General features: G+C 56.6%; 1 protein-coding gene across 3 annotated transcripts in view; it reads right to left on the reverse strand.

Moving 5' to 3' along the window:
• OLFM1 (olfactomedin 1) overlaps nucleotides 1–18,800 on the reverse strand; it is a 32,663-nt gene extending 13,863 nt beyond the window's left edge. Inside the window, exons 1-2 of one of the 3 annotated variants that reach the window (XM_053962311.1) lie at nucleotides 18,241–18,800; nucleotides 5,059–5,208 (exon numbers count right to left, since the gene is read on the reverse strand). In XM_053962311.1, coding sequence (XP_053818286.1) covers nucleotides 5,059–5,208; nucleotides 18,241–18,306 — 216 coding nt within the window. In that variant the 5' untranslated portion in view covers nucleotides 18,307–18,800. Of the gene's footprint in view, nucleotides 1–206; nucleotides 862–5,058; nucleotides 5,209–7,541; nucleotides 8,016–18,240 lie in introns of those variants that run through there. The other 2 variants (XM_053962309.1, XM_053962310.1) reach the window with 2 other exon arrangements.
• Nucleotides 18,801–19,312: the final 512 nt, after the last annotated feature.

Genomic DNA, 19,312 nt, shown 5'->3' on the forward strand with positions numbered 1-19,312 from the left:
AGATTACGACCCCGTGCACCAAAACACAGCAAAACTGGTTTCATAAATGATTTTTTTTTTTTTTTTGCTGCTGCTGCTGCGCTACAGAGAATAATTCAGCAATCCAACATGGAAATGAGGGGTGTAGCTGAGGTTAAACTCAGGCTGGCCTCTCTGACAGGCACCTGCTGTGGCACGAGGAGAGCTCAGAGGTGACAGCAGCACACCTGGCTGGCAGGAAAAGCTTCTGCCCAGGTGCGCATTTCCATCTCCTCGTGAGCGCAAACCTCAGTCCCCGCCAGCAGAACTCCATTATCCAACCCAGCCCGCTTAGCCAGCATCTGCCACAAGAGCCCCAGCGGCAGGGAGGGCATCCTGGAGCTGGGCAGCAGCGGGGCAGGGGTGGTACCCCAGTGGTGCCCTCCCGCTCGGGAGCTCCAGCTCCGGAGCTGAGCGGTGCCGCATTCCCGCGGCTCCCGCTCCGAGCCCATCTGGCCTCGCCGGGGGAATGATGCAAGGAGCTTGGCTGGGCTCACAGTGACAAAACGAGCTGGAGGTGTGAGGAGGGGAGGGGAACGCCAGCGAGGCTGACCTGATTTTGAAGGTTGGCTGCCATCTGATTTATTAAGATATTCCCTCCTGTTTTCCAGGCTGGGAGAGGTGGAACGAGCTCTGACGTCAGCTCCTGTTTAGGACCGAGCTGTATTTAAGGGCTCTGCAGCGGGGCCGGACGTGTTTGTGCCACGGTGGGGACGTGACGGGGCTCAGCCCACGGGCGCTGCTCCTGCCACCGCCACGTCACCCCGGCAGTGCCACCGCCGCGATGACGTCCGTGGGTAAAGTGAATCAGGCACCCAGGCTGCTGCTGCTGCTGCGTCAGGGCCTCCAGAGCCAGCCTGCTCCCAGCTCCCAGCCTGCTCCCAGCCTGCTCCCAGCCTGCTCCCAGCTCCCAGCCTGCTCCCAGCTCCCAGCCTGCTCCCAGCTCCCAGCCTGCTCCCAGCTCCCAGCTCGCTCAGCTGTGGGTGGCTGAGCCAACCCCGAGCAGGAGCCAGCCCCGTCCCCTGACGGATGCCACATCCGCTCCCGTCTGCGTCCTCGCCGCAGCCAAGCTGGCGTGGGGAAGGAAGGAGTGGTGAAAATCCCACGTTTCCTCTGGCAAATCCCACTGTGGTGGGCTGGGACTTACCTGGAGTGGCAGAGCGAGGGCAAGGCAGGACACCCGTGCAGGGCAAATGGCAACTGTGCCCCTCCAGCTTGGAAAAAACCATCACAGTGCCCGTTGCTCATGCAGGATGACACCGAAACTATTGCAGGGATCTATTAAAAACGTATGGACGACCTGTATGGCAAAGGCCAACAGGCTTTGGAGTGTTCTGTACAACTGCTCCGGGGGCCAGAGTGTTCCTCAGCAAAGGTGAAGCTATTTGTGGTCTCTGAGCCTCAGAGATGAACCAGCAGCACCCTGACCTCCCCAGGACCTGCTCAGGGAGGTGTGAGGAGCAGAGAAAAGAGCAACAACAACAAGGTTTGGAGGAGAAAAGAGCAAATCTGAGCTCAGCCTGAGCCTGGTCAGCTCCCATTAAGCTGTGCCTCCCACAGGGGATGTGAGCTCTCAGTGAGTGTTAATTCACCTGGGCTGCATGTGGAGGAGTTTGAAGACCTCTCTGTGCCCCGAGGCAGGAGAAGAGAAGCCTTAGACAAGCATGGCTGGGCTGCCAAGCTACTTTTATTCCAGTTATCCAGCCTATCCTTCGAGTCGAGCAGCAGAATTGCTCCAAGGAGCAGAGAGAGGGATGACTTGTAGGGCTCATGCAAAATTTATCCCATTTCTCCCACTAGTGCCTAACCCCAGCTGCAAATAATCCGAAAAGAGCATTTCTGTAATGACAGACCTGAGTCTGCTGAGTAACATTCTGGGGGGCTCCTTAGGCTCCTTCTCAGGTGGTGGGAAGGGAGAGACACGCTCTGCTCTCAGAGCATCTCGCCCAGGCTGCTGCCCTCAAACACCTCTGGAACGTTTCTGCTCCTCCCTGAAGCAGAGGAAAACAACTTCCTCACGTGCCTCTGCCCAGAGATGCCTAAAATGAACTGCTGTGCTATCCTGGGGTGGATTTCACAAGCCCAGAGTGGGTATTGGTTGCCCTTGTTGTTTTCCATGGGGCAAGATCTGGGCCAGATTTGCAGGGAGTGAGCCTGAGATCCCTGACAGATCCCTGACAGATCCCTGACAGATCCCTGACAGCCCCGTGTGCTCCAGCAGCTGATGATCTGCCTGTTGTCCCTCATTAGCATATTATGCCCTTGATCCAGCAAAGTGCTTTGGCACATGATTAGGTTTCAATGAGCCTGTTGGAGCTCAGGCTGAAGCATGTACAGAAGTGCTCTAATGAACTCAGGCCCAAGGATAGTGCCTCTTAAATTCCCTCAGCTCCATCCGTCAGCTGCAGTCCTCAAACATCGCCTGAAAATGCTTTTTGCCTCCTCTCTCAGCCCGAAACCTCATTTTCACCAAGCTAATGTGACACAGATACCTGTGGCTGTCTGGAGGAAAAGAGTTATTTTTAGCAGTTGAAATAGGAAATTAATACAAATGAAGCTTCCAGCGCTGCTCTTGTCATCCTGTTTGATGAGTTGATTCACAATTAAACCAGAGTCACAGGGAGTCGGTATTGGCCTGATGACCTCAGTGAGGTTTATAAGGTCAAATCCAAGGTTTAAACCCTGCTCAAGCTTCCCTGTGGATCAGCCTTTCCTGCCAGCTGAGCCCAGCTTTGGGGTTTCAGCCAGGACGAACCTTCAGCCTTGGGGAGCTGCACAAACTGACGGAACAGCAGCAAGAGGTATCTTGAGGGAGATTTTCAAGGTTTAGGGGAAAAATCAGCAGAGAAATGGACTCAGCTGATGGTTCAGGAAATGAAAAGTTCATCTGATAAGGTTTGCAGGAGGCAGTGATGGCTGGGAAGAGATGTCACTGTCCCCCTATACACACCTGGGAGTGACCATCAGAGGAACAAAAAGAACTGGTAAATCTGGAAATCAGCACTGGCTGAGAGGAAGGATTGGCAGGAAACCAGAAACGTTTTCACCATCAGAGGAGGAAGTTGTCCCCAATAACAGGGCCAGAACAAATCAATCAATCAATCAATCAATCAATCAAATTCTGTTTGGAGATCAAACACAATCTGATGATGATGAGCAGGACTGAGGTGATGTCTTGGCTTGGGTGCAGTCCAAGGTCTGGATTCAGCACCTGCCACGTGGAAGGCTGGAAGGACTCGGTGTACCCCAGCCAAGGATGAGCTCAGACACCTCGAGTGTCAAACCACGGGGCTGAACACTCTGTGCAGCCTGAGCAGCCCTGGCTGCCCTCCCCTCCCCTCTTTAACCTGTCAGGATGCCCAGCACTCATTCCCAGCCACAGGAACTGCAGTTCCTACGCAGATCCTCATCCCCATCAACTGAGCATGGATGGATGGCAGCTCTGAACCTCGAAATTCCAAAAGATTCTGCATGGAGATTTCCCTGAAGATGCTGTGATTGCTTTGTGTACACACACATGCAGCTGATGCCATGCAACATCATTTCCACGGGTGAATTCCACATCTGCTCCTTGGAAAACCCAAACACAATTACCTCCTGGACACATTGTGCTGCTTCCTCTGCTGCCAGGGAGAAACCAGGAGAATTTCCCCCCATCACAAAGCTAGGGTTAGAATGCCAGCTGAGGGAAGGAGTTTTCAGGATTGAAATCCTTGCTGGGAAGCTGGAAGCTCTGCTCTGCAGTTGTTTGTACCTCCAGGGATTATCAGTTCAGCCTCCATCAAGATCAGATGTCTGGCACTAAGAGCCTATTCCTTATTTTGGGGTTTTTCATATAGGTTAGCGTGGGAGTGAGATGCAGCCAGATTAGCAGGCAGGTAACATATCCCACAACACATGCCCAGAAATCCTGCTCCTCCCTCACTTTTTCTCCATTGGCAGCCAGAGAGCTGCACTAAATAAAACCCCACTGAGCCCTTCCACCCTCCTGATGTTATCCCAGCTCTCCCATCCCCAACTCCTGCCCATCAGCAGAGGGCATTGGGTCAAATCCTGATTGTTTGGAGTGGATGAGGAGTTCTGGGAACACCTCTGAGCAGTCCATAAATCCTGCTGCCTCTCAGGAGCAAACACACCCAGGGCGTTATTGCTGCGAGAAAGAAAAGCCTGACTTGGGATTATTTTTAGCAGCCTCTGACAACCCAAAGAATTGTTTTAGGGCTGAATGTTTCCTGGCTGGCTTTATTGTCCTCAGCACATGGGGAAATCAGTTAAGTGGAGGTTTAATATTGTTAGAGGGAATTAATACAGCAGCTTTCCCCAAAGCAGCAGGATGAAAATTCTTTTGTCATGCACGGCACAGGCCAATATAGCATTAGGGGATGGGGTTTAATTATATATCCAGCACAGGAGCCAGCTCATATTTGCAAGAGAAGAGCACAATTGCACATGAAACAGCATTTCTTCACTGAAATCTATTATCTGGAAAATTCCTTGTTATTGGGGATGTTTCCCTAATGAGATTTTTTTGATCTTTTTGGACAGCAGACTATTAAAAACTAATCAAGACGGTGTCAGCGTTAGGCAGAAAACCACTGAGTGTCATCTATGTGCTACCTGCTGGTGACAGCTTGCAGGGTTTTACTTGACCTTTTTAATAGCACCTTGCCTAGGAAAGCTTGGCTTTGGGCTTTTCATTCTCTCTCCTCTCCTGTTGCTGAGTCTGCTCTGAAACTGCTTCTGCCAACGGAATAAAAAAAGGGGATTTTTTGTAAATTATTTTTTTAATTTTTTTTTTTTTTTAGAGATACGGTTCAGTATTGGTGCTTTGATCTCAGCAGTTTTAGGCCAGGCTTTCCTCTCAGAAAACACTTAAGAGATTTCTCCTCCTGCCTGCAGCTGATTATTCCCCACTACACGCACAGGGACAGCTACACACGGAAAAGCCATCCCAAGGGGTTTTCCCTGGAAACCAAGGCTCAGCTCAGGTTTCTACCCCACCAAACCAAACCACTTTTGCCAGCAGGGGCCAAGCTTTACCTTTTCTAGGAGTTGTCTCAGCTGCTTTGTCCTGGCATCACGCGAGCACATCGTCTGCTGAGGTGCCACCACTGTGCATATACAACGTCCCTCGCTGTCCTGGGCAGAGCTGTAGACCTGCCAGCTTTCCTCTGGGTTGGTAGGCAACACCTAATTAACACAGGGAAAGATGGGTTAATTAACCAGGGGAGGCCTGGCAGGGCTGTGGGAGGTGAAGGGGGATGAGTGCAGGAAGCAGGACGGACGTGGCAGGGAGTGGAGCTGTGCTGGAGGCTCCTCTGAGGGCCCAGCGGGCAAAATTCACTCGGAATGCAAAAACATGGATTGGGGGCGAACCAGAGAAGGGTCTGAAAAGGAGAGGAAGGGCAGAAAACACGGAGGCAACGCGAGTGGGAAAGCGTGGACACAGCGAAAATTCCGGGTGCTGGCCAGCGCCGAGCACATCGCGGCGGGGAGCCCCTGCCCCGCCGCGGTGACAGAGCAGCGGCTTCTCCTGAGCACCGGGAGAGGGACCAGCGAGCCACCAGCGAGGGCACAGCGTCCTGCCGAGAGGGCTGAGCAGTGCCCTCTGCTCTGCAGAGCCCGCCCGGCTCCGGGTCCGGCAGCTGGAGATGAGCTGTGCTGGGCGCTCGGACAGCGGGAGCGACGGACAGCGGGAGTGATGGACACCGGGAGTGATGGACAGCGGGAGTGATGGACACCGGGAGTCACGGACACCGGGAGTGATGGACACCGGGAGTGACGGACACCGGGAGTGATGGACACCGGGAGTGATGGACACCGGGAGTGACGGACACCGGGAGTCACGGACACCGGGAGTCACGGACACCGGGAGTCACGGACACCGGGAGTCACGGACAGCGGGAGTGATGGACACCGGGAGTCACGGACAGCGGGAGTGATGGACACCGGGAGTGATGGACACCGGGAGTCACGGACACCGGGAGTCACGGACACCGGGAGTGATGGACACCGGGAGTCACGGACAGCGGGAGTGATGGACACCGGGAGTGATGGGCACCGGGAGTGATGGACACCGGGAGTCACGGACACCGGGAGTGATGGACACCGGGAGTGATGGGCACCGGGAGTGATGGACACCGGGAGTCACGGACACCGGGAGTGATGGACACCGGGAGTCACGGGCACCGGGAGCGACGGGCACCGGGAGGTATCCATCCCGGAGGTATCCACCCCGACTCACGGACACCCCGACTCACGGACAGCCCGACTCACGGACACCCCGACTCACGGACAGCCCGAGTTTCGCTCCCCCTCTCCCTGCCAGATTCCCCGGGCACAAGGAGCTTCCCCAGACAATCGCTTCCCTCCGTTCCAGGCAGGGAAAGGCCGGAGCCGAGCCCTGTGCAGAATTCCAGCAGCGATGGGATGCAGTCCTGAGCCCACCCCAAACACAGCGCATTCCCCTCTCTGGTCTTAATTTTTCTCCATTATTTAATCCCAGCCCAGCCTCAGAGCACTTTGAAGGTGTCACCGTGTCCCCAGCCAGAGGGGAAATGTTCTTTTCACGGCTTCCCTACAGGACAAATCACCTTGCAAATGCCCACGTTGACAGACATGCCCATGCAGACGCACAATTGGATTTCCTGGCTAAAACAACCGGGAAAAAAACAAAATAAGAATAATAAATGGATCTCATAAACCCTGACAACGTGGGAAAAAAAAAAAAAATAACCCAGCTTCATTCAGTGAGCAGCACAACCACTACACGGAATACCCTGGGAACAGCAGAGCTGCAGTAGCGGGGCTCTGACAGAAAGCACGAGCGTGCAGCCTGCAGGAGAAAGGTGCCCGATTTTCCCTGCTCAGGGAAGACAGACAGATAGACAGACAGGAATGATTTTTCCCAGCCATTCCTAAAGTGGGAAGCTCAGGCACAGCCCCAGCCCTCCAGCAGAGCAGGGACAGGGGATGTCCAGCCCCACACGGCGACTTCCCGGCTGCATCTCCATCCCACCGAGGGCGGATCGGGCAGGGAGGGCAGCGGAGGAGCCTCCCGGGACTCGCAGCCGCTCTCCCGGCGGCTTTTGCAGCGGCCACGAGGGAAACTTTGCATCCCTTTGGCTGCAGGGACGATGCGGAGAGGCAGCCGAGTCGCCCCCAGGCACGAACGAGGGATGGCTGAACCAGAGGAGAGGAGGGGAGAGGGAGAGACGCTCCCTGCACCGTCACCCCCATCTCCGGCCAGCACCCCCCGTCCCCTCAGCGCCCCATCCCCGCTCCGGCAGCACCGCGGGGACACTTGGCCGCGATGTCCCCGAGGGGCGGCGATCCTGCCCCGACTGCAGACCCTGCAGGGCGGGGGGGACACCTGGGCAAGGAGAGATGTGACAGCCCGGGGGACAGCCAGGCGGGGAGGGACTGGGCGGCGGCGGGGAGCAGCCGCAGGGATGCTCCGGGATGCGGGGATGCTCCGGGATGCGGGGATGCCCTCCCCGTGCCCCGCAGCCCCCCGCACTTACTCCCGTGCTGCGGTCCAAGGTGCCGCCCGTGGCCGCCGTGAGTTTGGTGGTGTTGAGCCCCACGAGGGAGGGCAGCGTCTGCGACATCCAGTTGGTGATCATGGCCATGGTGCTGAGGACGACTCCAATCTTGAGTAAAGGCACAGACATGTCTGCGGGGGGGGGCGGCAGGCACCCTTCATTCTGCACCGGCGCCGGGCTCCATGCCGCTGGGTTCGGGCTGCGCCTGCCGCCCGGCCGCCGCCGCCGCTCGCCGCCGGCCCATCGTCCTCCTCCTCCTCGTCCTCCTCCTCCTCCGCCGCCCCGCCGCCCTGCCCGGCGCTGCCGCTGTGCCCGCTGTGCCCCGGTGCAGCCGAGCGGGGCTGGCTCCCTGCGCCCGCCGCCGCCGGGCGCGCCCCAGCCGGAGCGAGCGGCTGCAGGAGGCGGAACCGGGGCGGGACGGGACCGGGAGGGGCGGGGAGCGCCCAACCAGCCGGGGACACTGCGGTGGGCGAGAGGGGGAGAGGGAGGGGACAGCGGAGTGCGGGGAGGGAGGGGAGAAAAGGTTTGGGGAGAAGGGAGTGGGAGGAGAGGTTTGGGGAAAGGGGGGTGGAGGGAGGGAAGGAGGAAGGTGGTGGGGGGGAAAAAATATTTGGAGATAAAAGATCTCTGGGGAAGGAGGAGCGAAGGGAAGGAGAGGAGAAAAATTATGGGGAGGAAAGATTTGGGACAGGGAAGTGGAGGGAAGTGGGGAGAAAAGATTTGGGGGGAGGTAAAAGAATCAAGGAGAAAAGGTTTGGGGAGAAAGGAAAGAATTGGGGAGAGGGGGAGAGATTGAGCCGAGGCAAACAGGCATGGGGAAGAAAGAAAAAGGCTTGAGGGGAGGGAAGATTTGAGGAGATAAATTGGGTGGGGAGAGGAATGAGGAGAGCAGGAAAACTGAGGGCAGTGGAAGGGATTTTGGGGGGGACGTGGAAGGGGTTTTGGGGACTGGAAGGGGTTTGGAGAGGAGGTGGAAGGGGATTTGGGGAGGAGGTGGAAGGGGTTTTGGGGAGGAGGTGGAAGGGATTTTGGGGAGGAGGTGGAAGGGGATTTGGGGAGGAGGTGGAAGGGGATTTTGGGGAGGTGGAAGGGATTTTGGGGAGGAGGTGGAAGGGATTTTGGGGAGGTGGAAGGGATTTTGGGGAGGTGGAAGGGGTTTTGGGGGGCGCGGCTCCCCCGCTGCGGCGCTGTGGCGCCCTCTGGCGGCTGCGGGCGGCGCTGCGGGCCGGGGTGGCTCGGTGGTCGCGGGGACACAGCGGGGACACAGCCGGGACACAGCGGGGACACAGCCGGGACACAGCGGGGACACAGCGGGGACACAGCCGGGACGAGGAGCCGTGCCAGGACCAAGGGGAGCCGGAGCAGTTCACCGCACCTCTCCCGCAGAGACCCGCGGGCTGGGGGACCCCTGCGGGTCCCCTGAGGTCCCCAGGTCCAAGAGATGCTGTCAGAGCATCCCCCACACCCCCGACTGTCACCTCACCACGTCCTGCCACGACAGAACCGCCTCAGCACGAAGGATACACCAAAGCTCACCGCCAGCCCTGCTCCCGCCTCATTGCCAGAGCAGGAATTCCCTGCTGAGGGGTGCAAAGGGCACACAGCCTGTCTGGCCAGCCTGGAATGTCACCTGGGCTTGGTCACCACTCAGGTGTCCCAAAGCCACTTGCAGAACTGCCCCAGTGATTTCAGAAGCCAAATCTCCCACCAGCAGAACTCCACAGCTCCTGCATCCTTCCACAAGAGAACCTCAGAACTCCCTGTGCAAAGCAACACAGAAATGAACCCCCTGTCGCTCTCCAGAGGACAGAAGTGACATCCCCTGCTTTGTGGCACAGCCCCAGCCTTGACAAGGGTGCAGGGGAGCCTCAGCTGTTCCATGGCCTGGCCCTCAGAGCCACCACATTCCCACCGGAGTCAGCCCAGCCCCAAACCCGACCCCTCCAGAGCTGCTGTTCCAATGGTGTGGATTCTTCTGTCGCCCCAAAACCTTGAGCCACCAGTGCCTCCTCACACCCAGCACGGGGCTGATGTGCAGAGCACATCCCCGCAGGGAAGGAGGAAGCCCCGAAATGCAATCCCTGCTGAGCTGGCCTGTCCCACCCCACCAGGACCTTGTCCCTCGCTGGGGACGTGGCCCTTGGTGTGGGATCACCGCAGCACAGCCAGGCTGGGCAGAGGGAGCAGGAGCAGGACAGCCCAGTGCAGCTGTTGCTGCAGGGAGAGCTGGGATCTCTCTGAAATAAAGCACATTTAGCAGTTCCAGCAGGTGGAGAAATGGAGAGAAGTTTGAGCAGGAGCTCAGGGATCCTGTCCCTGTGACAAACCCGTGGTGTGGCAGGCACGTTCTTCTCTCTCTCAGGATTTTTTCATAGAGGAGCACAGAGGGAAGAAAGAGAAAACAATTTCTATTTCTGCTCCTTGTTTGTCCCATGTGGGATGTGTTTGGAGAATTGTTTACCTGGGGTGATTGCTGGGTTGGATTCTGGTGAGGATTGTTTGAGCCTGGTGGCCAATCCAACCCAACCCAATCCAATCCAATCCAATCCAATCCAACCCACCTGTGGCTGCACTCTCAGAGAGGGTCACGAGTTGTGGGTTAGTTAGATTTGGGAGTTAGAAAAGTAGGTTTGTAGCTTTAGTATCTCCTTTAAATAGTATATTAATGGATTATAGCATAGTTATAATAAAGAAATCATTCAGCCTCCTGAGCTGGAGTCAGACATCAGCATTTCTTCCCACTGGGTTCACCTGCATTTACAATACCCGTGGCACAGCAGGGCACTGGCAGCTGGTTTGTGCCAGGCTGCAGCAGCTCAACTCCCATCCCTCCATCCATGTCAGCTGCCCAGCTCCAGGCTCTGATTCCAGGAAGGAATTCCTGCTGCCCTCTGAATCCCACCCTGCCCCGCTTTGGGGATACACCAACTGCCTCTGCTCTGTGGAATCAGCTTCCCCCAGCCCAGGATCCATCCCTTCCACGGCAAAACTGCTGCTGGGCCTGCAGGGTGCTACCTGTGGGGTCGGGAACGGCTTCCTCAGGGAAAGCAAACCTTGGAATGGTTCCACCTTTTATGAGGAATCCCAAATCCCTGCTCTCCCAGGTCCTTGCTGTGCTCAGCACTGGGGCAGCCCAGGCCTTGATTGCCCCCCCTGATTTCCCATCATATCAAACAGGCAGGTGCTGATATCCCAATCGCCCCAAGGTCCATTTGGGAACAGAGTTTGTCAGGGAAGTTTATCCCTCATATTTGTCTGCTCCAGACCCATACACAGGAATTAATCCTGGGGATATCTCAGTATTTAAATTTAAGAATCTCTCCTGTGCCTTGTCCTGGATTTGAGCTGGATCCCAGCCGGGCTAAAACCTCATTTCCCAGCAGGTGATTCCATACACATCCCCTTCCAGTGCCTTGCCATGATTAAAGCTCCTCCAAACAGGGCCAGCAAAGCACAGAGAGAGCAGCAGCAGCCACAGGTCCCTGCTAAGGGGGGGGCCCATTACTGGGAATGTTTTCCCAGGGTTTGTGCAGGGGGAGGGAGGCAGAACTGCTCTGTTTCCCCGCAGAAAACCCCTTCATGTCACTTGAAAGAGGAGCTGTAATAATGGGGGGGAAAGAGAAATCCTGGGGGATTTTCTTTCTCTCTCTCACTGCTTTCAGTGTTCATGAAAGCATCAAAAGCAGCAATTTTGGGGGATTTTTTTTTTTTTTTTTTTAATTTTTGCTGCCAAGATTAAGGGAGTCACGGAAGGGACATCAAAATGTTCTTCCAGACCTTTTTAGAAAACTGTGAATGCATTAAGGAGCAGGAAGGGTCACAACCCTTCCCCAAGGCATGACCACGGAAGCTGAAGCCACCCCAGCTGCCCCAAAGCACAGATCTGATGGAAAAAGAGGCTCCCAGGAGCTGCTGTTTCCCTTTTTTAGGGATGCAGGGCTGTGCAGAGGGAGGAACTGAAGTTGCTGGTGTGGGATGAGGCGCAGCAGGACAATGATTTTTGACACAAAAAGTGCAAGCACGGAAACTCTGCCTTACCCTGATCATCTGCCTGGTTTTAAAAGCCCAGCTGGCAAAAAAAAAAATGAATAAACTGACCAAAAATCCAGGGAATTTCATGTGGGATGCCTGCCTTTCCTCATGCTGGAGCACAACACAGAAACCAGCATGAAACCAGTAAGGAAGAGCCTCAGGTGGCCCTGGCTGACCTGATGGCATTCCCTGACGGGGCTTTGCAGAGCACAGCTGGATACTGGTCCTTAAAAAGTGACTTTTCCATCACCACATCTGCAGGAATGCCTGAACTGCTGGGGCTCAGCTTCCTCCTGGTCACTTTGGGGTTTATTTTATTTTTTTTTTTCTGCTGTCACTGTTTTTGTTGTCCCCAAGCACTGGCTCAGTGTCCCCTCCCACGAGAGCTGGGGGGGGGGTGCCCCAAATAAAAAAAAAGAGGGGTTCCAGGAGTGCCCCCTCCATTCCTCCCCTGCTGTCAGCAGCGAGCAAAGAGCTGCTCGAGGAACAAAAAATCCTTTTTTTGGCATTCGTGCGTTCCGAGCAGGAACGCGAGATAAAAGCAGAGAACGGGGTCTTCCAAAATAGCTGCTGGGTGGAAAATTCCGCTGCCGGGAAGGGAGAACGCGGAGCTCTGTGCCCAAAGGAGCCCTGCGAGGGTCAAGGTGTGCGAGCGGCGACAATTGCCGGGTGGCAGCGCGGGGACACGGCGGTCACTGTCTCCCTCTCCTGGCTGGTTCAGAGAAGAAGTGCCCAAATCCCTCTTGCTCCCAAATTTTGCTGGGGATGATGCCCAGGGACCCCAGGCAGAGAATTCCTGCTCTAAACCACACCCGCCTGGATTTTAACAGCCCCGAAGCTCGCTGGCGCCTTTGGGGACATCCCAGGTGACATCCCAGGAGGATGATGCCAGCTGAGCTGGCTGTGCCATGGGCACAGTGCCCTTCCCAGGGCTGGCAGCACAGGAGAGCCCAAATCCTGCTCTTTGCAGCTCCTCCTCTCTCTCCTGGCAATCTGGGGGGTGGGCTGGACACTTGGGGGACCTGGCTGTGGAATTTCAGGGATCCTCCTGAAAAGCTTGGATTGAGATTTTCCTCCTTCCTGCAGCTGCTCTGAAGGCTTTGCTGCCTCCAGTGACTCTCCCCATCCCTCCTGGACCCCTGACTGGTGCCAGGCTGCCCCTGACCCATGGGGCAGGAGAGCTGTGGGGAGGAGAGAACCCCAAAAAAAACCCAAAAAAACCCCAAAACCGAGGCTGAGGGGCTGTGCCCCCTGGCACCACACAGCTCCTGTGGCTGCTGAGTGATGCTGGGGCTCAAGGCTGGGCACGCAGAGATGCCAGCCCAGCCCGGGGCTCTGTGCCCACCCTGGGCCTCTCTGTGCCCACCCTGGGCCTCTCTGTGCCCTCTGCTGTGTGCCCAGCACCTCAGGGCACACAGGGAGAGGCCTGCACTCTGCTCTGGGCATAAGGAGGAGGTTTCTCACCCCTCTCTCAATAACCTTTCACCCTTCCCTTGCATTCCTGGTTCCCAGGTATCCAAAATCCCTGCGGCCTGGGCTGGGAGGCAGCTGGGCACCCTGAGGGAACAAACCCCTTGTGCCCATCCCCTCTGGGCACGGCACAACCTTCTGCATTGCCACGGGGCACCTCAGCAGCTCACAGCAAGAAATGGCACCGAGTTCCCCTCGGTTTTGGGTCACAATTCCAAATATCCCCAGGGTTCTGCCTGGTTTTTGTCACTTTTTTTTTTTTTTTTTTTTTTTTTTTTTTTGCTGCCACCACTTGCACAAACCTGACTCCAGGAGTTCACAGAGCAAGTTTTCCCCTCCTCATGGGATGGACAGAAAATAAGAGTGAAGGAGGGAAAAAAAGTGGCAATTTAAGACCTCAAAGAGTGACCAGGATGAAGGGGATCCCTGCCAGCTGCTGGTAAAGCTCTGCGTGGAAATTGTGGCTGACTCCAGGGCCAGCCACATTTTGGGATCAGGCAGCCCAAGCTGCTCTGGAAAATGAACTCCCAGCTCTGGACACTCCCTGCTCCTGCATGAAAAACCCTCTGAAACCTCTCCTTTCCTTTCGAAGGAAGAAGTCTGGAAGGAAACATCCCCTTCACAGGGCTTCACGTGCCTAAATCTGTGTTTAGCTGAAGCTGCTCTTGTCATGAAGCCCAGGATCTACAGCAGGTGCCAAGACCTTAAAGCCAGCCCAGGTTCCTGGTTTTGGAGGATTTTTTGGGCACATTTCCCTGGGTCAGGCACACACCTCCAGTCCCAGAGTGACTTCCCAGGGAAGGATTGTTCTCTGTGCTGCTTTCTAGCAAACCCAGCTCTGCTCCTGGCCCTGGGCTGAATCCTGATGTTGTGCCTCTGTTATCCTTCCAGCATGGGGAGGGTGGGCTGGAAACAGGGAAAAAGGGTCCTGAGCAGGGAAAAAATGGGTTCTGAGCAGGGAAAATGGGTTCTGAGCAGGGAAAAATGGGTCGTGAGCAGGGAAAAAATGGGTTCTGAGCAGGGTAAAAGGGTTCTGAGCAGGGAAAATGGATTCTGAGCAGGGAAAAATGGGTCGTGAGCAGGGAAAAAATGGGTTCTGAGCAGGGAAAAAGGGTTCTGAGCAGGGAAAAAATGGTCCTGAGCAGGGTAAATAGGTCCCTGAGCAGGGTAAAAGGGTCCTGAGCAGGGTAAAAGGGTCCTGAGCAGGGTAAAAGGGTCCCTGAGCAGGGAAAAAGGGTCAGGAGTCCAGCTAAAGCCAATCTGGAGGCTGGGAGCAGGGCTCAGCTCCAGGAGAGCGGTAACAACCAACAGCTAGAGCCCACAGAGGCAGGGAAATCAGCATTTCCAGCTGCTCTCCCCCCACATTTGGGATCTGCTGGCGCCAAGGCACATCTCTGTGTCTCTGTTTCTCCGAGTCCACCTTCCCCTGCCTGCCTGAGGTATCCCAAAAAGGCACAAATCCCAGATGGGCACTCCTGGGGTGTCGCAGCCTCGTTCCCTTTTGTGGGGAGCTCCACCAGAGCACAGCAAAGGCAGCAGTTCCCCCTCCCAGCTCCAGAAGGAGCTTTCCCCACCGCTCTGTTTAATTCCCTCTGATAGTAATTAGCTTTGTAGTACGTATGATGCTAATACTGATTACAAGGACTGATAACTCCAGCAATAAATACAACCCAGGGCTGGAAATTACCTCTCTTTTTTTATTGGTTCCAGCTGAAGTTAGCCAGACGAGGCACAAATTGGTTTATGAGACAGCTGCCTCCTGTTCCAGGCTGCAGATTTGCAGCTTAATCCTGCCCCCTTTCCATGTGTCTCCCTGGCAGGGGGAGGAAGAGCCTGGGCACCAAACTGGGTACTGGGAAGTTCTGCATGGGCACAAGGGAGCTGGGCTGGGCATTGCTGAGCCCTGGCAGGGGCTCTCCCTCCCCCTGCAAACAGCCCTGAGAGGGACTTGATGTTCTTTTAGGAAAATCGATGGGTAAATGAAGATAATTAATATTTTAGGGAGCTTTTTTCCCCCTCTTGCAGAAGCCCTAAATGTTTCATATCTGCCTGCTCCAGGAAGGCGTTGCTCCCAGAATTTACTGGGGATGTGGGGGCACAGCGCTGCTCCTGAGGGAACTTTGAGGAATGCCAGGAGGGTCTCACTGAAATACCCCAGCAAAAGGACAAAAGGACAGGTCAGACAGACAGACAGACAGCAGCTGGCACCCCAGCCCCCCTCTGCTGCTGTCCCACGGCAGCCCCAAGCTCTGCCCTCCTGGCAGCACACGACACATCCTTCGAGAGAAGTTGGCTCTGCTCCTCCATGGACACCAGGAGAGGTGTCCCGGGTGTCCCCACGAGGAGGACAAGGACAGGAAGCCCCAGACTTTGCCCAGGAAGGCCCTGCCCAGGGCTGAGCACCCGGCCAGAGCCAGGGGCTGCAGCCCAGCGTGCCCAGAGCCCCCCATCCCAGCACCCCAAATGCTGCACCCCGCCAAAGTGGGGCATTTCAGGGTGGCATTCTGACCCGTGGAGAGGCCAGGCAGGGCACAAAGCAGCTCAGAGAGAAGAAATGCCAGAGCCTCGTGCAGGTCTCGCTGTGGGCTCCTGCCACCCCCCCACCAGCCCTGCCGAGGGGCGATCGAGGCACAGGACGAAGAATTGGGGGGATTTGGGGACAGCTCCCCCCTTGTCTCACACAGGTAAAACCACCCCCCCCTCAGCCAGGTCTCCGAGCCCCCAGCCTGTGCATCACCCCTGTGCCCCCAGCATCCTCCCTCCCACCCGGGGGGGACACCCCGGGGTGCTGCAGCACCCACACCTCGCAGACAGCCCCCTTCCCTCCAGCAGGGCTCCCCCAGCAGCCCAGTGCGAGGCCAGGCTCGCCCCTCCAGCCCCGTTTCAGAGCCAGCTCTGTCCCCAGCCCTTCCTTCCTTGCGAGCTGGCCTGTCACTGCAGCGAGGGACAGGAGGGGACAGCAGCACCTTCTGCATCGGCAGGGAAAGCTGCCGAAATCAGCAGCCTCTGTGCCCAAACCTCCACCCTTCCTCCCCAGGCTCTCCGCGGGGCACGGCAGAGGCTCCCCACGGCACGGAGGTGCCAGCCTGGCAGGGAATTGAGGCACGGAGCTGGGCGGTGCCGGGGCTGAAGGGCGGATTTGGGGATTGCATCTGGCAGCTGTGCCACGGGAATGAGGCGCTGGAAGTCCGGGAGGACTCTGCAGTGCCAGGCCAGCCAGGGCAGGACACGGCCACCTGCCTGGCACTGCAGAGCTGAAACCAGCCCCAGCAGGGCGGCTCAGCTAAGCCAGGCTTTAGCAGGGGCTCAAACCTCCTGCCACCATCAGGGCAGGGCTCTCTGCCCAGGACCCGGGGCGGGTTGGGCTCCCTGTGCCCACCCCGATTTAAAGTTGCTGCCAAAGTTGAGGTGCTGCAGTCACCGAGGAAGCAAGGAGAGGAGAAAGCAGCCAGGCAGGGCAGAAACCTTGGTTTTCCCTGGTTTCCCCCTGTTTTTCCCCTGGTTTCCCCCTGTTTTTCCCTTGTTTTCCCCCTATTCTCCCCCTGGTTTCCCCTTGTTTTTCCCCTGGTTTCCCCCTCTTTTCCCCTGGTTTCCCCCTGGTTTTTCCTCTGGTTTCCCCTTGTTTTTCCCCTGTTTTTTCCCCTGGTTTCCCCCTGATTTTTCCTTGGTTCCCCCCTGTTCTCCCCTTGTTTTTCCCCTGGAAAATCCCCCAGAGCAGCGCGACGCTGACAAGGCCGGCCAGGGGCTGACAGCACCCAGGTGCCCAGGCTGTGCCTGTGACCCCGGGGGGACACTGAGGCAAGCGACATCCCTGCCACCCCCCTGGCACTGTGGCCACCACTAGCCATGCCCTGGTGGCCAGGAGCTGCTGTGCTGGTGGTCCTGGCTCTTTGTCCAGCGCGGCGCATGCGCACGGCCTCAGCATCCCTGCACACAATGGGCTCCTGCTCGCAGCTCTGCTTCCTCCCCACCCTTCCTCATCCCCACAGCCCCTGGATTCCTCGCCTTTCCCCCCCACCCTCCCTGCATCCCGGGCTGCTCAGCCTCTCTCCGGAGGGCTCCGTGCAACTGAGGCAGCTCTGGGGGCAGCAGAAATCCTGGGAGGGTGCAAAGCCAAAAGGCTTCGGCGGCTCAAACTTCAGCAGCAGGGCAGTGACAGGGAGAGCTTTGTCACTGGGAGAAAGGGAAAAATAATCTCCATAAAGCATCCAGGATGAGAGCCCAGCTGCTAATTGCTCCTACACTAAGAAGCCTCCATTCCCCTCCTATTTATAGCTGCTTCTTCTTTTTTTTTTTTTTTTTTTGTGCTTCCAGGCAGCACCACAATTAACCCCACAATCTGGAGCATCCTCTTGCAATTACTTTTTTTCTTCCTTTCCTCAGCGACTGGTGAAAAAAAAAACAAAACAACAAAACAACCCCAAAAGACAATCACCCTCCCTGCCTCTCCCCAGTCAGCCTCAAGAAGTCAAATGGAGTTTTAAATTCCACTTGCAAGAGATGGATTTTGGGAGCCTCCTTTCCTCCCCCCCACACAACCCCACGACTCACTCAGCCCAGGGGCCGGGACAGCAAAGAAAAGCATGAAAATCCAGGTTAAAAAAAAAAAAAAAACAACAAAAAACCCAAAAAGAAAAGCAGGTGGAGCGGAGAGAGGGGGATAAACAAAGTGCCCCTGTCACAGATGCAAACACCAAGGGACATTTAAATGTCACCTGAAACCAGCACAGCTACCCCCCACAGGAGGAGCGGGCGGGGCGGGGGGGTGACAAGGAGGGACAGCGCTCCCACCTGCTCCCTGTGGCCACCGGGGCCAGCAGCTCCCGGCTCGGCCGAGCCCAGCCCGGCCCCGCCCGCGGGGGTCCCGCATCCCCCCGGGTGCGGCCGGGGGGGGGGGGGTGGGGTGAGCCCAACACCCCCGCTCTGGGGCTGCCCCTCCCGTGCCCACCGCGGGGGTCGCACAGGCCGAAGCCCCGGCCCGTGCCCCCCTGCAGGCAGCGCGGGCGGTGCCCAGGTGCGGCGGGCAGCGCGCAGGTGATGCCCGGGGAAGGGGCGGCCGGGCAGGTGCAGCCGCTCCCGGCAGGTTCCTGCGCTGCTCTCGAGGTTTAGCAGAAAATGGCGTTGGGGAGAAAGGGAGAGGAGGAGGGGGAGTGGGGAAAGGACGAGATGGACCTACTTGGGTGAGTTCTGTGCCCATCAGGATGAGGAAGCAGAGGGTCAGCAGCTTGCTTGCCGGTTGCATCTCTCGCACCCCGTTCTAGGCACCTCGCATACAGATCACCTCCGGGCGAGCCTCCCCTGCGCCGTCCCCGAGCCTCGCTGCCTCCTCACTCCTTTATTCTTATTAATATTTTAATTTATATATATATTAAAAAAAAAAAAAAAAAAGACAACGAAACGGTATTTGAAAAAAAAAAAACAACAAAGAGAAAAAAAAAAATAAAAAAAGCCTGATTTTGCGGGTGGCTCTCAGCACCCTCGGGAAGCGATGCCAGAAATCTGCTCAGCAGAGCCTTCACTTTGCATATTTATTGGGATCCCAGTTTCTCTCCTCTGCTCTCGGTGCTGGCTGTCTGGTAATTTATTTAATTTTTTTTTTTTTTTAATGGCTCCCCTGCTCCAAAGACATTTGCGAAGAGAAATTCAGCGGAGCACGCAGTGATTATCTCTGCTATTGCCAAAAGTTTGCCTGGAAAAGGGGGGTGATGGGGAGAGGACAGGGATTAAAAAAAAAAAAAAAAAAGAAAAAAAAAAGAAAAAGAAAGGAATTGGTAGGGCTGGCTACTAGCAGGGGATGGCTGTGGAACAGGATGTGACATCAAGTAAGGCGGGGGAAATTTAACTAAACACGGCAAAGGGAGAGGGGGAAAAGCAGGCGCGGGAGCACGCTGAGGCTGCGGGGACCCGCGGGGAGCAGGGGGTTAAAACCATCCTGAACCCCATCCTTAATTCCCATCCTTAATTCCCATCCTTAATCCCATCCTGAACCCCCTCCCTGCGCGCCCCCGACCTCCGGGGATCCCTCGGGGCAAGGGGGGGTGCCCAGGGACGTGATCCCCCCAAAACCCCAAACCCCAAAGCGGCCCCCGGGAAGGCTCCGAGCTCCATCCTCTGCCAGGCTCAGCTCCCGAGGCGCTCGGGAGGATGTGAGAATCCTTTTGTCCCACCTGCCTCTGCCCCGGGGGCTGCAGGCGGCGCCCACCCCTCCCTGGCAGGTTCTGCCCCTCATTTCTCTCTCTCACACACTC

This window comes from Vidua chalybeata, chromosome 21, assembly GCF_026979565.1.
Source record: "Vidua chalybeata isolate OUT-0048 chromosome 21, bVidCha1 merged haplotype, whole genome shotgun sequence".
Lineage (NCBI taxonomy): Eukaryota > Metazoa > Chordata > Aves > Passeriformes > Viduidae > Vidua > Vidua chalybeata.